This window comes from Erithacus rubecula (assembly GCF_903797595.1).
Source record: "Erithacus rubecula genome assembly, contig: scaffold_228_arrow_ctg1, whole genome shotgun sequence".
Classification (NCBI taxonomy): domain Eukaryota; kingdom Metazoa; phylum Chordata; class Aves; order Passeriformes; family Muscicapidae; genus Erithacus; species Erithacus rubecula.
In genome coordinates, this window is record NW_027636091.1 from 9,880 (window position 1) to 26,478 (window position 16,599).

Below are 16,599 nucleotides of genomic sequence, written 5' to 3' on the forward strand. Positions count from 1 at the left end.
GTTGCATTTTCCCCTACTGGGGAAAATAGAATGGAAACATCAATAACTCCTTTAGATTGGAAATTGTTATTGCAGCTTTGTAGTACAGTTAATGAAGCTGGCATGCATGGGGAACCAACAAAGCAAGTGTTTAATTATATTTGGGGATCAGGGTTATTGTTGCAAGAGGATATAAAAAATATTTTCAAATTATGACAAGCTCACAATTTATGTTACGGCAGGCTCACTTCCAAGGTCTTTGTCAACATACTGCACTTATTCGGAGAGCACAGGATGATCCGCTTCACGGGATCACATTAGAGCAGTTGGGGATTGGTCAATTTGCCACACCTGAGAGTCAAGCTCTGTTGGGACCAGATGTAGTAAAAGAGGCAATGCGGTTATCTCGTGTTGAATATGATAAGGCTAGAACAGAACGAGGGGAATTACCATCTTATATGAACATTAAACAAGATCCACAGGAACCTTTTTCTAGTTTTGTTGACAAAATTACTGCAGCAACAGAAAGATCAGGGGTACCTCTGTTTATGCAAGGAGCTCAACTTAAACAGTGTGTTACTCAAAATAGCAATTCTCGGGTAAAATCAGTGATAGCTACTTCACCCAGCAATTGGGAAATAGTAGAGCTTTTAGAACGTATGATAAAATTCCTCAGGGAATTCAGGCTATGTTAGTTGAAGCTGTAAATATTTTGACATTAACCTTAAAAGAGGGGCAGTCTCAGATTCAAGCCTTTGCTGCTGCACTGGCACCACTAAAATCGCCTGACTCCCAGAGTGCTGGCAAGACTTGTTCAACCAGCAATTGCTTTAGATGTGGTCAGTCTGGCCATATATGCCAAGAGTGTTGGATTACAAATGTGTGGTGTCGAAAGTGTCAGCTCGACTCTCATTCCACTGAAGCCTGCAGAGAGAAGACATAAAACAGATGGACGAGCGTAAGGGGATGTGGCGCCAGGACACCAACTGCGGCCCAAACCTCCCAAGCATTCCAGGTGGCCCCTCCCTACTCCCAGCCGGCGAACTCCGGCCAGCCACAAGAGGCAGCCTCGGCTTGGACTTGGCAGCCACAATAGACATTGTATTAAAAAATACTAAGCTGGTAAAAATCCCTACTGGAGTGTGTGGACTCTTAATGTTAAATGGACAACCTTATGGGGCTTTGTTGTTAGGTAGATCCTCAACCACCTTACAGGGTTTGACTGTGGAACCTGGAGTTATCAATGCAGACTATACAGGAGAAATCATGATTATGGTTCATACACGTTTTCCTCCTATTAGTATCCCTGCAGGAAGTCGTATAGCTCAACTGGTCCCACAGCAGCAACTGGTCAAGGAGGCACAAGGATCTGTGCAAGGAGCTGGTGAATTTGGATCTACAGGAGGCTTGGTACTACTGACCCTCACAATGGAACAACGTCCGGTAGTGGAAATTATTTCACGGCATGGCTCTCAAGAAAAACAGCTTTGAGCCTTATTGGACACTGGTGCAGACATTACTATTATTGCCTGGCGTCAGTGGCCATCTAACTGGCCTCTACAAAACCGCTTGGAGGCGGTTGAGGGGGTCGGTGGAGCAGGACGGGTCCAGAAAAGTTGTGAACAAGTATCCATTGCTATTGAACAAAATGCAGTATCAACTCCGTACTGGAGTACAGGCATTAATCGGGCGAGATGTGCTTGCTCAAATGGGACTGGTGCTATGCATGGACAATGGCCCTTTTTAACGGCAGCCACTACTTTGACTTCCCAACTGAGCAGTGGCCGCTAAAAAGGGAAAGTCTTGAGGAAGGCCACCTTTTAGTACAAAAACAACCACAGCAGTGATTGATGGCAACACCACACAAACCCCGTCTGAAGATAGCTCCACACATCAAGAGAGAGAACTATCTGAGGGACTATCTAGCAGTACAGCTGCTGGTTCTCCAACTCCAGAGCCTTCTAAGGAAGAGGATTGAGTGGACAATCCTTTTTGATTTAGAGACACTTGCTCATCAGGAACCCTGAAAGGTTTGTGACCATACTGGACTTGGGAGAAGATGGTCTTTAAGCTATGTTAAGGGATGTGGGAGTGGTGCTTGGGTGTAAATCTGTTGTGGAGGGTAACTTTGGGTACATCAATCATAGTTGTGTCAACCTGTATGCAGGCCATGTTTGTGGGTCCTCAATAGTAGTAGCTGGCAGCGAGACATTCAAAACGACACTGAGAATTGCTCACAAGGAGCTGCTGAACTTGTTTTCGATAATCAGGAAAACAGATATATCGACTGTTAGTACGTTGCTGTCTTCTGCAGGCTATCAAACAGATTAAGTGCTACCTTGCTACAGTAGCACTCAGGGTCATCTGTTCTCGAGATATAGGCATTTTACGACACCGTATTATAAGAGAGGAGGAGTGGGATGTTGCTGTTAAGAGGCTCCGACAACCTAATCTTGGGAGTAATAATTCTTAGCATCCTCCCAATACAGGCATGGGTACCAGTACAGGCCCCAGCACAACCTAAAACTAATATCTGGGTTACTTTGGCAAACAAAACTGGGCAAGATGCCATCTGCCTGTCCTTAGCATCACCAGGCAATCCTTTTTCCACCTATTTAATTGGCATACCTCTTGACACCTGGCCATGCCCCAGGGACATTCCAACCTGCAACACTACGGGTCCAAAAAATAATGTTGATTCTTGGGATCAATGGGTGCCTTACTTGGGGCATGCAGCATTAGAACCCCAAGAGTTGGAATTACTTGGGTCCGTTGGAGCCGATGCCTGTGTGATCTTTAATTACTCTGGTAAGTCCTTACGACGACCAGGATTTAATTACACAGTGTTGGTAAATGCAACTCTCCCAGTATATCGGAACGCCTCACAGTGGTGTAATTATACCTCTTGCCAACATTTCAGTATCTGCAAATACACCTATTGCCCTACCTTCAGGAACATTTTTGATTTGTGGAGATAGAGCTTGGCCAGATATACCATCCAGATTAAGAGGTGATGCATATACATTAGGAAGGCTTACTTTGCTTACACCCAATACATCAATGATCTTGCAGGCCCATCAGAAACACCTTCGCACCAAAAGATTACCCATGCCTTTAAGCCTGACTGTCAGGATAATGTACAATTCTGGTGCACAGGAAAAATTGTTGCAGCATCTCTTTTTACTCCAGGCATAGCTAGTGCATGAGCTTTGGGCCAGCTTAATAAGCTTGGCTGCTGGCTAGCAAAACAGACCAATGCAACCTCTACAGGTCTTTCACAGCTATTAACTGATGTTGATTTTGTTAGACATGCTACCTTAAAAAACCGAGCAGCAATAGATTTTTTACTTTTAGCACAGGGCCATGGTTGTGAGGACTTTGAAGGGATGTGCTGTATGAACCTTTCTGACCATTCAGTCTCTATTCATGCACAGCTGAGCAGGCTGCAAGAGCTTACCAATTATTTGCAGAAAAACACTGGGTTATGATTGACTGGTTGAAGTCCTTACATTTGGGGCCATGGTTAACTTCATTGCTTCAGCAATTTATTATAGTGGCAATAATTTTGGTGGTAGCCCTTTTGTTTATTCCTTGCATTTTACAATGTTTGCAGCGTAGTATGGAACGCATAGCAGAATCAGCTATGAACCGAGCTTTTATCGCACAAAATGAAAAAATAGGAATTGTTTAAGCAAGGAACGGACATGGCTCAGCTAAGGCCTTATTAGCAGGCCATGAAAATGGCTTGTCTGAGGATTCAGGGCAAGAATCTAGCTGCTAAACTGCATGTATTAGCAAGGTCAGGCTATAGCAGCCTATTCATAAAATTGATACTACTGCAGCTAGAGGATATGAGAGAAGGAAGAGATGGTTAGTTTGTTGCTATATAGAGGATAGATGCAGTAGGTTTGCTGCTAAAAAGCATGCATACAGACGTAGCTGAAAAAGTAGAAGGGGTCGTCATATCATGCTTGCAAGAGCCAAGAGTAGAAGAGGCGTATGTTCCTGAAACAAATGAAAGTATGCTAAATATGCTTAAGTCATTGTATTTTGGATTCTAAATATAGATGGTGCCTTCAATAAATCAAACTATGCTTTATCAATCACACTGATTGGTTGCATATTTCCCTCTCTGCAGTTCCTCCACATTATACCAGTTCAAACAAAAGCTATCTTCATCTTTGAAAACAGAGGTTTTTCTTCTTCTCTTTGCTGGGGGGCAGCAGGAATCTTCATCTCTCCTTTTTATTCAAACTTATGGGAACACAACTCTTTCCACATCTGCTCATTTCAGCACAAATGCCTCTGCTCATACCTGCAATTAAACCTGTAATCTCTATGTGCTATAGGGAAATGAGTCTCTTCTCCATAGCTTAAAAAAAGAGAAATTTCAGTCCATGACTCTCCTCTTTCCCTCCATGACTCTCCTCTTTCCCTCATCTGGGGCCTGACTCTTCCCTTTGTCTGAGCTTGGTGTTTTCATACTATTTCTGTGCATATCTTCATCTTGGTCCTTTTCTTTCACTCAGGACAAAGAACAAAGTGTCTGCAAGTCTCATTCTGGGCAGTGAAAGAGTTAACATCTCGCTCAGGCAGTGGCTGGAGCTGTTGGGATGGAGCATTTCAGACGAGGAGGGCCCGGCTGCCTGGAGCTGCTCTCCTGGTGGAAAAAAAGACCCTGCGGACCAGGGCAGGGCAGGGTTTGAATGTCAGCTCAATGTTCTGCTGAGCCATGGGCTCCTTGGCTGTGCCAGGGGAAATCTAAGGTCTTGGCAGTGGTGTGGCCCTTGCCCCCCCCCCTCCCCCCCCTCCCCCGTTTCTATTGGGGGCTCTGCTGAAAACGGGGCCCAGAGTCAGAGCCCGGCCCTGGCCCAGCCCCTGCCAGGCCTGTGGGCTGCACGGAGGGGCCTGGGCTGGTGTTACGTGTACTGAGGCCAGAAGCAAATGAGAACTTTCTCAGCATTTTTTCACCTTTATATGTGTGTTTCACAAAGAACCTTTCTCATTGGTGTGATGTGGGAATCCTTAAAATCAGAAGGTTGTGGGAAAGCTGAAAAAAACCAAGCCTCAGAGACAACAGAACTGCAATTGGAGCTAAGCAGAAAGCATAAGGCATGCCAGCAGAAAAGTTATGTGAGATGTAGAAAGCAAGGACAAATAGAGCAATGGTCTGTGTATTAAGGCTTGGCTAAAATAACTCTCTAAGCTGCAGAAAAGTATATCTAGCAAGATATTAGGAAGGTCTAAGCTCAATAATGGAGCTCTGTGCATTGTATTTTAAGGCTTACAAGTAGGTATTGTATTCAAAATAAGCAAGCATTGTTTTAACCAAAGGTACATGCACTTACAGTGGTTGGATGAAACTATTGTCATCACGCTTTTGCTTTTTGTGATTGGTCAAAAACCTTTCAAAGTGCATTGTAACATCACTGTTCTCTGGCTGTTGCTGAGAGCATGAGCTGCTGGCATCTTCCTGCTGTTCTAACCTTGTATAATGACACTGATGCTTGGGAGGAAAGAAAAAATAATAAAGCAGCTTGAGAGACATTCCACAGCAATCTTGTCCTGTTCGTGATTCTGTGCATAAACCCTTGGCCTGCATTAGTGTAACAGTGTTTCAACATTAAAAATCAGAGACCAATTGGTCCTTGTCAGGTCCATAGGAGGCTGCCCAGGTCCTGGCTGAGAAAAATTTCAGGGAATCTTCACAAACCATCACAGCAGCCTTGAAGTAACAGGGTGCTTGGGTGAGAGATGGTCTGATGGATTTGAACACATAGAAAGGATCCCAGTCAATGCATTGAACCCTAAGTGTAGATGCATCATTGGCCAGGGAAATGGGTGTGTTAAGACCCCAACCAATCACATGTGTTTATCTGGGACATTCAAACCCTCGATTGAGAAGAGTCCCAAACAATAAAGAAAGCTTCTGTCATACGGATCACTGAGGATTCGTGTGATCTCTCCCACCACAACCTGAATTGTTGTAATAGGTGTGGTCAGTTGGAGTGTTCATTTAGGTGGTCAGTGGGATGTGGTCAGTGGGGGTGGTCAGTGGGTGTGGTCAGTGGTTGTAATAAATGGAGGTGTGGTCAGTTGGGTGGTCATTGGGGTATGGTCAGTGGGTGGGCTGAGTGGATGTGTTCAGTGGGTGTGCTCAGTGGAGGTATGGTCAGTTGGGTGGTAAGTGGGATGTAGTCACTGGGTATGTTTAGTGGGGTGTGAGCATTTTGGCAATGGGTACAGCCAGTCTGTGTGGTCAGTGGTTTATGGTCAGTGGTTGTGGTCAGTGGTGGTGAGGTCAGTTGCGTTCTCAGTGGGTGTGGTCAGTGGGTGTGACAAGTGGGTGTTTTCATTGTGTGTGGGCAGTGGGATGTGATCAGTAGCTATGGTCAGTGGATGTGGTCAGTTGGGAGGTCGGTGGGGCTTGGTAACTGGGTGTGGTCAGTTGTGTAGTCAGTTGGTGTGGCCATGGGTAGTGGTCAATGGGTGCAGTCAGTGGCAGTGATCAGTGGGGTGTGGTCAAAGGGTGTGGTTATTAAGGGTAGCCTGCAGGGTAGTCAGTGGTTGTGGTCAGTGGTAGAGTGGTCATAGGATGTGGTCAGTGGGGGTGGTCAGTGGGAGGTGGACAGTGGTGTGTGGGACAAGGGTATGGTCAGTGGTTGTGGTCAGTGGGTGTGGTCATTTCTCAGGACCATATGGTTGGGTCAGTGGAGTGGTCATTGTGTTTGGTCAGTAGGTACCATCAGCGGGAGTGGGCAGTTGGGTGGCCTGGAAGTAGGTGTAGTCAGTGAGGGTGGTCAGTGGACATGGTCAGTGTGTGTGGTCATTGAGGTGGTCAGTGGATATGGTGAGTTGGTGTGGTCAGTGGATGTGACCAGTTTTTGCGGTTACTGGGGGTGGTCAGTGTTGTGTGGTCAGTGCGTACAGTCAGTGGGCATGGTCATTGGGGTGGTCAGTGGATGTGGTCAATGGGTGTGGTCAGTCATTGTGTGGTTAGTTGGGTGGCCAGTGGATTGTGGTCAGTAGGAGTGGACTGTGGGTGTGGTCAGTGGGAGAATTCATTGGGGTGTGGCCAGTGGGTGTGGTCAGTGGGCTGTGGGCATTGGTGTCTTGCAATGGGTGTGTTCACTGGGTGTGGTCAGTAGTTGTGATCAGTGGGGGTGGTCAATGGTGTGGTCAGTGGCATGGTCAGTGGGTTTGATCAGTAGGAGGTGGTCAGTGTTTGTTGTCAGTGGCAGAATGGTCACTGGTGGTGTGGTCAGTTGGTATTTGGTGGATGTGGTCAGTGGGGTGTAGGCATTGGTGTCTTCATAGTGGGTGTGGTCAGAGCAGCGTGGTCACTGGTTGTGGTTAGTTAGGGTGAAGGGTGGGTGCAGTCAGTGGGTGCAGTCAGTGGTTGTGGTCAATGGGGTGTGGTCACTGGTTTTTGGGAAAGGGTGTGGACAGTGGTGTGTAGGCAGTGGGTGTGCTCAGTGGGCTGCAGTTATTGGGGTGTGGTTAGCAGAGATGGTTTGTGAGTGTGGTCATAGAATGTGGTCAAATCGGTAACGGGTGAGGATTGTCAGTTGGATGATCAGGGGATGTGGTCATTGGTGTGGTCAGTGGGTGTGAGCAGTGGGTGTGGTTGGTGGGTTTGGTCAGTGAGGGATGGTCACTTGGTGTGGTCTTTGTGGGCAGTGGAGGTGATCAGTGGGGGTGTGATCAGTGGGTGAGGTCAGTGGGGGTGTGGTCACTTGGGTGGTTATTGCATTGTGGTCAGTGGGGTGACCATTGGGTGTGGTCAGTGGGGTGGTCAGTAGGTGTGATCAGTGTTTGGCGCCAGTGGGCAGTGGTCCTTGTGGTTGTCAGTGGGGTGTGATTAGTAGGTGTGGTGAGTGAGGTGTGGTCTGTTGAGTGGTCAATGTTGTATTCAGTGGGATGTGGGCCTCAGTGTCAGGGCAGTGGGTGTGGTCAGTGATGGGAGTGATTGGGCATTGGAATGGGCTGCCCAGAGCGTTGGGTGAGTCACTGTACCTGGAGATGTTTCAGGATAGACCAGATGTGGCACTGAGTGCCATGGTCTGAGTGGCAAAGTGCTGTTGGGTCACTGGTTGGCCCTGATGCTCTCCAAGGTCTTTTCCAGCCTGGGTGATTCTGTGATGATTGTGACACTTCAGGGCCATGGGGAAGCAAGGGGCCATTGTGACACTGCAGGGCCCCATGGAACCAAGGGGCCAGTGCTGCTCCTCAGGGACTCCTGGAATGAAGGAAACATGTCTGACACCATGATGCCCCTTGGGACAAAGAGGCCATTGTGATACTGTGGGACCAAGGATAGCATTGCTGCACTGTGAGACCTCATGGAACCAAGGATCCATTGTGACACTGCAGGGCCTTGGGGGATCAAGGTGCCATTGTGACACTGTGGGGCCCAAGGATCCAAGGAACTTTGTGACACAAAGGAGTCCCAGGGAACCAAAGGGACATTGTGACACAGGGAAGCCTCATGGAATCATGGAGACCACTGTGACACTGCAGGGCCTCATGGAACAGTGGAGACACCAGGTTGGCTGGGAGATTTCATCTGCTGCTAGGTAGGAGGGCTCTGAACAGAGACCTGGACAGGCTGGTTCCAGAGCCCTAATCCAACAAGGTGAAGTTTAACAAGGCCAAGTGCCAGGCCCTGTACTTTGGCCACAACAACCCCTGCAGTGCTACAGGCTGGGAACAGAGTGGCTGGTCAGTGACCAGGCAGAAAGAGACCTGGGGGCACTGATGGACAGCAGGCTGGACATAAGCCAGCAGTGTGCCCAGGAGGCAAAGAAGGCCAAAGGCTCCTGGCCTGGATCAAGAATGATGTGACCAACAGAACCAGGGAAGTGATTCTTCCCCTGTACTCAGCACTGGTTGTTCATCACTGAGAGTGCTGTGTCCAGTTCTAGGCCCCCAATTAAGAAGGACATGGAGGGGCTGGAGCATGTCCAGAGAAGGGCAACAAGGCTGGTGAGAGGTCTGGAACACAAGTCCTGTGAGGAGTGGCTGAGGGAGCTGGGGTTGTTTATCTTGAAGAAGAGGAGGCTGATTGAGACAAGGTCGTGTCAGGGCACAGGTTGGACTTGATGATTTCCAAGGTCTTTTCCAGCCTGGCTGATTCTGTCATTCTCTGAATCCATCCACGGAGCAGTTGCAGGATAAGCCCTGGGCCTCCTCTTCAGAAGCTCCAGCAGACCAGGTCCCTCAGCTTCTTCACACAGCTCCAAAGCCCATCCTGTCAGTCCTGCAGAGCCTCTCCAGCCCCTCCTCATTGCCCAGAAGAGGGATCCTCACACCCAGACACAGCAGCCCAGATGTGCCCCCCTGGCCTGTGGCAAGGGAGCAGCATGAGGCACTGCAGGACCCTGCAGACAATTCCTAAAGCACTTGTAGGATGATCCTCCTTCCAAGGGACATTGTCCTGACTCCAGCTCAGGAACTGAAATGGGGAGTGGGGCCAGAGAAGAAACGGCAAACAGGATTGGGCTTTTCATAGGGGAGGGACAGGGTCAGGCAATAGGAAGAAATTGGTACCACAAAGAGAAAAAAAGGAAAAGGTGAAGCAAAGGAAATGCTCAGGGCAGGTTGGGTGTGGCTGCCAGGCAGCCCTGGCTCTGAGCAACCATGTCTGCAGTGGGACAGGAAATTCACAGCTCATGGGAACAAACTTTGTGGCTGACTGTAGAGGCCACAATAAACCTGAGTGGTTTCCCTAGTGTCCCCAGGGGCTGATGGCATTTGTCCTCACTCAGCTCCATCTCCCCAAAGCAGCACCATGGGGGGTGCTGATGCCTGCTCTGTGCAATGCAAACAGGGGCTCCTGAGCCAGTGCTGCCGTGTCTGTGCCTGCAAGGATGCAGCACCTGTGTGAGCTGGGGGAGAGGCCAGGGCTGCAGAGGGGAGATGTTGTTGGCAGGTGCATGAGGATGCTCTGGGACGCTGCCCTGGGCTGTCCAGCGCAGTGGGGATGGATCAGCCCCTGCTCTGCTGCTCCTTGCCAGGGTCTCTCCCTTGCAGGCACCTTGCAGAGCACCAGCCATGCTGTTTGCCCCCAGTCTGCCCATAGACAGTCTGGGGCTGCTCATGGGGGTTTTCTCTGCTCAGCACTGGCCTGGTCAAGTGTTGTGGAGAGAGCCTGGCCAAGGAGCCTGGAGCCCCCAGGCCCTGCCCTGAGGCACCAGCACTGCCCCAGCAGTGCCCATGTCCTGTCCCTGCTGCAGCCCCAGCACTGCCACCCCCAGGGCTGTGCCCGGCCCTGAGAGCACTCAGGCCCTGCAGCAACACGAGGGGCAGGAAGGCAGCGGGGCAGGTGCACGGGAGCAGCACTTGCAGCACCAAGTGCTGCTGCTGCTGGGCACAGCTGCTGTGCCAGCACTGATCTGCCTCAGCTCTGCACACAGGCATTGCTGCTGCAGCTCCAGAGAAGGAAACAAAGGGGATGTCTGAAGAAAAATTGGCTGGGAGAGAAATCCTTTAGTTCATTTAAGGCCCCTGAGAGGCCAGCCCCACATTGCCACAGTCTGTGGCCACAGGGAAGGTGGAGTGAAACCAAATGAGAAATGGCACAAAGAGTGACATTTCTTTGTGAACAGTATTAATAAAATGTAAAGCAAGGTAAAAGAACCTCCAAAATGAAACCAACAAGAACAATCAAAGATGGCTTTTATTACAAGTGATGTGTAGAAATTGGCCAGCAGTTTAATGTTCCTGAAAGCAGCCAGTCATAAGTGTCCACACTGCCGCTTTGATCTCCTGATTCCTCAGGCTGTAGATGAGTGGGTTCAGGGTTGGAGGCACCACCGAGTACAGAACTGACAGTGACAGATCCAGGGATGGGGAAGAGAAAGAGAGGGGCTTCAGGTTGGCAAAAAATGAGGTGCTGATGAACAGAGAGAGGACAGCCAGGTGAGGGAGGCAGGTGGAAAAGGCTTTGTGCCGTCCCTGCTCAGAGGGGATCCTCAGCACGACCCTGAAGATCTGCACATAGGAGAAAATAATAAACACAAAGCAAACAAATAATAAACAGGCACTAACAGCAATAAGCCCAAGTTCCCTGAGATAGAATTTGGAGCAGGAGAGCTTGAGGATCTGTGGAATTTCACAGAAGAACTGGCCAAGGGCATTGCCATGGCAAAGGGGCAGGGAAAATGTATTGGCCGTGTGCAGCAGGGAAAAGAGAAAAGCGCTGGTCCAGGCAGCTGCTGCCATGTGGACACAAGCTCTGCTGCCCAGGAGGGTCCCATGGTGCAGGGGTTTGCAGATGGACACGTAGCGGTCGTAGCACATGATGGTCAGGAGGAAATACTCTGCTGATATAAAGAAAAGCAAACAGAAAAACTGAGTGGCACATCCTCCAAAGGAGATGTTCCTGGTGTCCCAGAGGGAATTGCGCATGGCTTTGGGGACAGTGGTGCAGATGGAGCCCAGGTCAGTGAGGGCCAGATTGAGCAGGAAGAAGAACATGGGGGTGTGCAGGTGGTGGCCGCAGGCTACGGCGCTGATGATGAGGCCATTGCCCAGGAGGGCAGCCAGGGAGATTCCCAGGAAGAGGCAGAAGTGCAGGAGCTGCAGCTGCCGCGTGTCTGCCAATGGCAGCAGGAGGAAGTAGCTGATGGAGCTGCTGTTGGACATTTCTGCCATATGGGCATGGTGGACCACTGAGAGAAGACATTGACAAGCTGGAAAAGATTTTCTTGAGTCCATACTTTGCAATTATATTACGAATTCTCTCAAAACTACTTCTCTTCCTGTGGAGGAACTTCAGTAATTTTTTTTTTTTTTAATATCTATTTTCCACTGCTGAGTTACTGCCTCTTCTTCTGCATTGCTCTCAGCCTGAACACTGGGGAGTCTAGAGGGAAAACAGGGCTCCTGTGCCTCATTGCAGTCAGACCTGCTGGTCCCACACAGCTGCCCTGTGCTCATTACACCCCCCACTATTTCACGGTGATCAAAATTACAGTATGATGCAAAAACAAAGTGAATTCTTTGAAGGCTCCAGTTTCAAAGTCAGTTTTCCTAAACCCTTCTTTCTTTCCCTGTACAGCTGGACTTAGAAGGATATCCAGGGCTGTTCTGGCTCTTTGCTACCTGGAGTTGTGCCTATTAGGAGCTGTTTCTCTGTATCCAAGGCCTGATATCCCTGAATCCCTGTACCCTTGCCAGAGCCCAGCCCAGCCCTGGGGGCTCAGCTCTGCCCTGCACTCCCCTCCCAGCACAGGGCACTGCCCAGGGGCATCTCTCTGCCAGCAGGGCCTGAAGGGCAGCTGAGAAATACTGAGGTGCTGCAAGCCAAGGTGCTGCTGCTGCTGTCTGTAGGCACAGGAGAGTGAGGAGGCACTTTGTGAGGGAGATGTGAGGCAGATCTGCTGATGTCCCATGGAACAGTGCAGGAGTCTCAGTGACACAGACACACCTGACAGCCCCTTTTCCTTCCCTTGAGGAGCTGAGAGCAGCCCTGGCCATGCAGCACCATCTGCACAGCAGAAGAAATATGCCCTGATGGGGGTCACTCCTTCCACCTCCAACTTCTCCCCACAGTGCATGGGGAGCTGCCAGGCAGGCTGAGAGCTGCCCCTGGCAGGTGGCACATGCCCTAGACTGGCCAAGAGCCTTGAGGGCTGCAGGAGCTGCTCTGCAGGACAGCCCTGGGCAGCCCTGGCTGCAGCCCCAGCTTCAGCCCCTATAGTCGTTCCTGACAGCAGGAGCTGTCCTGCCCTGTCCCTGTGATGGTGCCCAGGGCAGCCCTGCTCTGCAGCACATCCTCCTCCTCTTTGTCTTGTGCCTCAGAGTATCTGGGAGAGTCCACCTGACACATCCCCCAGGCTGTGGGGTGTGCTGGCTCCAGGAGATCCCTCCAGGAGCACAGGGGACATTGTCCTGCACCCACAGACTCACCCTGTCCAGGGCTGTGAAGATGTTTCCCCAAGTGAAATCTCAGCTCAATGTCTCACCTGTCCTGACTGCCTTTAGCGTGTCTGTGCCTGGCTCCTGTCCCCTCAGTGCCTGCAGGCAGTGCCCTGAGCCCTGCTGGGTTGGGAGAGAAACTGCTCCTCAGCAGAAATGACTTTTTGAAGCTTTTCTTGGTGGCCTGGAGCTCCCGCTGTGCCAGAAGCCCAGCCCAGCTCAGCAGCACAGACATAGCACAAAGAGTTTTATGATCCCCTCAGGGCTTTGATGTTGTTGACATCAGACTCAGTCCCTGAGAAAGTGTTCAAAAAACTTCTCAAGAACTCAAAGTCAGAGTAAAATCCAAAGTTTCTTGAAGTTTTAATAGATCCCACTGAGGCACCCAACTGTGAAACTGTCCCCAGATTCCAGTTAGAGCCTAACACTGGAAGTAGTGATGAGAGATGACAACAAGCTAAGGAAATGTGTTTTAGATGCTGAGAAAACCTGGATGTGTTTCATGAATGCAAAGGGCCAAGGCCTGAGCCCCAGCCCCTGGCAAGGCACATCCTGTCCCTCCCTCATTGCTCAGGGCTCTTCCCGGGGCACTGGGCTCTGGGGATGTGCAGTGCCCAGGGCAGGACCATGGGGCGGCCCCTGCCAGGCTGCTGATCAGGGACAAGGAGGCAATGAGGCCCCAGCACAGCCAGGCTCACTTGTCCCCTGCTGGCCTCAGGCCCAGGGCCAGCAGCCATGGCCCAAGTGCTGCAGCAGTTGGCTCTGGCAGGGCCTTTCAGCTGCTGCCCATCCCTGTGCCCTCTGCAGCCCAGGCTGTCCTACAGTGTCCATGCCCTGCCCTCTGTCCCTGCAGGCTGTCGTCATTCTCTGGCTGCCCCACCTCACTGGCCCCTTACTTTGCTGGCAGCTCTGCCTCCTGCCTGCCTCTGCCTGGCCACACAAAGACTTGGATGACTTTCTTTTGCTGTTTTCTAGTACGCCAAAAGGATCCACAGTCTCTGAAACCAGCCTTCAATCACCCACAGGGCTCTCCTCTGCTGTCTTCAGTCTCCATCCCACTGAGCACAGACTTCCTTTGTCCCTATACAGTATTCATGTTCTTGAGTTGCCAAATACCACTTTGGGAGATCTCTGGGCCCTCTCCAATATGTTGGGAAATCAAAACTTTCAGCTCGTAGTCTAACAAAAGCACTGAATGAACAAGACCAGCCAGATCTCTCTGTTCTGTCTACTTTTGTCTGGGAGCAATCCTAGGCTAGATAGAATTTGGGAGGCTAAATCTAAATTTTGGCCCTGGCCCCCAGACAAGAAGGACAGTTATTTTCCATAGGAAGGAAGGAATGGAGCCCCAGTGTTTGGTGGCAAATGAGACACAGCCTGCAGGAGGCCGAGGCCAGTCAGAGCTGTCTGTCCTGGCAAATTCTGGCTGGGACAGCCTTTCTATACAGGGAACTTTATAGACAGAGAACCACTTTCAGCCATGAGCATCTGGAAAGAGGAATGGTCTTTTCTCATGGAAGGAAAGCACAGGGCCCCAGTGCTCCAAGGGCTGATGAGAAGAAACCCTCAACTTGCCAGGATTAGTCAAACTTTCCAGGTGGCCCCCGGGATGACCAGAGCAGCCAGAACTGTTCCATGTCCCCTTGGTTCCATGGGGCCCCACAGTGTCACAATGTTCTCCTTGCTACTGCAGTATTACAATGATCCCTTGGTTCCATCAGGCCCTGCAGGCTCATAATAGCCCTTTGGTTCTGTGGGGCCTCACAGTGTCACAATGGTCTCCATGGTTCCATGGGGCCAGGCAATGCCACAATGGTCTCCATGGACCCACAGTGCCCTGCAGGATCACAATGGTCCTTTGGCTGCATGAGGCCCTGTAATACAGCAATGGCCTCTTGGCTCCACACAGCCCTGCTGCTTCACACTGGCCCCTTGGAACCATAAGGCCCAGCAGTGGCACAGTGATGTCCTTGGTGTCACTTGGTGCCACCCCTTAATTTCACTAGGCCCCACAGTGCCACAATGGTCTCCGTGGTTCTATGAGGCCCCTCAGTTTCACCATGGTCTCTACAGGAGAGCAATGGAGCCTCAGTGTTTCAGGGACTGATGAGCTGTAGCCACCAGAGGCCAAGGCCAGAAATACCTGTCTGTGCAGGAAGGTTTGTCTGGGAGCAGCTTTTGGATATTTGAAGTTTTGGATGTTGAATCCAAATTTTTCCATAGAAACAAAATCACTGAGCCTGCTGTTTGGAAGGCGGGTGAGAGCTAGCCCTCAGGAGGCCAAGGCCAGCCAGACCTGTCTGTAATGGCAGCTTTTGTGTAGGAGAAATCTTTGGATATAGGATTTTGGAGGTGGAATCCTTATTTTGGCCATAAGCACCTGGAGAAGAAGGATGGTTCTTTTCCATAGGAAGGGAAGCATGGAACCCCAGTGTTTTAGGGCAGAATACACATGGCCACAAGAGACAAAGACCATCCAAAGCAACCTGTCCAGGTAGCTTTTGTCTGGGAGAAACTCTTGTGAATAAGGAATTTCAGGAGGAAATGTTCCATATTTGGCCATGGGTGCCTGTGAAGGAGGGACAGTTAATTTCTATAGTAAAGAAAGCACTGAGCCCTAGTGTTTGAAGTCAGGTGAGAGCCAGTCCTCAGGAACACAAGGACAGCCAGACCTGTTGGAAATGGCAGCTTTTGTCTGGGAAGAATTCCTGCATATTGGCAATTTTGGAGGGGGAATCCCACTTTGGCCCTGGATGCTTGAATGAGAAGAGAGGCTCTTTTCCATTTGAAGGAAAGCCCAGAGCCCCAGTGTTTCAGGGGCACATGATAAGAGCATGGCAATGGGCATGCTGAGGGCAGTTGCACCAGTCAGGCCAAACCAACCATACCTGTCTCCTGTTCCCTTGGATCCATGGGGCCCTGCAGTATCACAATGGTTGTGTCATATTGGATCCTTGGTTCCATGAGGCCTGGCTGTTTAATGTTGGCCTCTTGTTTCCGTGGGGCTCCACAGTGTCACAATGGTCCCTTACTCTTATGAGGCCTTGCAGTGTCACAGGGGTCTCTTTGGTGCCGCAGTATCACAATGGACCCTTGGTTCCATGGGGGCTCACAATAGCAGAAGAACCTCCTTGGTTCCATGAGGCCCTGCAAATTCAACGAGGCATCAAAGCATCATCATGGCTTCCAGGATTCCATGAGACCCCTTAATGTCACAATGGACCTTTGGTTCCATAGGACCATGCACTGCTACATGAATCCATGGGGCTCTGCAGTGTCACAATGGACTCCTTGGTTCAATGGTGCCACACAGAGACACAATCATCTCTTGACCCAAGAAGACCCCACAGTGTCACAATGGTTCCTTGGTTCCATGAAGCTGCAAAATGTCATAGTGGCCCCTTAGTTCAGTGAGGACTGTGAGGCCTTAAGATTTTAGCCTTTATATTTTTCAAATCCTGTACTGAATTAATGAATAACTCGAAACTCCATATAAAGTCTTAGTTAGCTGTCTTCACATTTTGGTCAGACAAAACAAATCCTCTGAAACTCAAGGATGCCCTACAGCCTCAGGCTCTGAAAAGTAGAAACAAAAGTTAATTGGGAGAGAGCAAACTGGGGGAATAGGACTTCATTATCTGAAGCAATAATTGGAGGATTAACCCTGATATGCAAATGGACCAAGCTTATATGTGTCTG

The 16,599-nt window shown here is 50.1% G+C and overlaps 1 protein-coding gene across 1 annotated transcript; it reads right to left on the reverse strand.

Moving 5' to 3' along the window:
- Positions 1–10,692: 10,692 nt before the first annotated feature.
- On the reverse strand, positions 10,693–11,625 carry LOC306815788 (olfactory receptor 14A16-like; the record flags this gene model as incomplete). Its single annotated transcript, XM_079332334.1, has 1 exon — positions 10,693–11,625. One exon carries the CDS (start codon positions 11,623–11,625, stop codon positions 10,693–10,695), a length of 933 nt encoding a protein of 310 aa, XP_079188460.1.
- Positions 11,626–16,599: the final 4,974 nt, after the last annotated feature.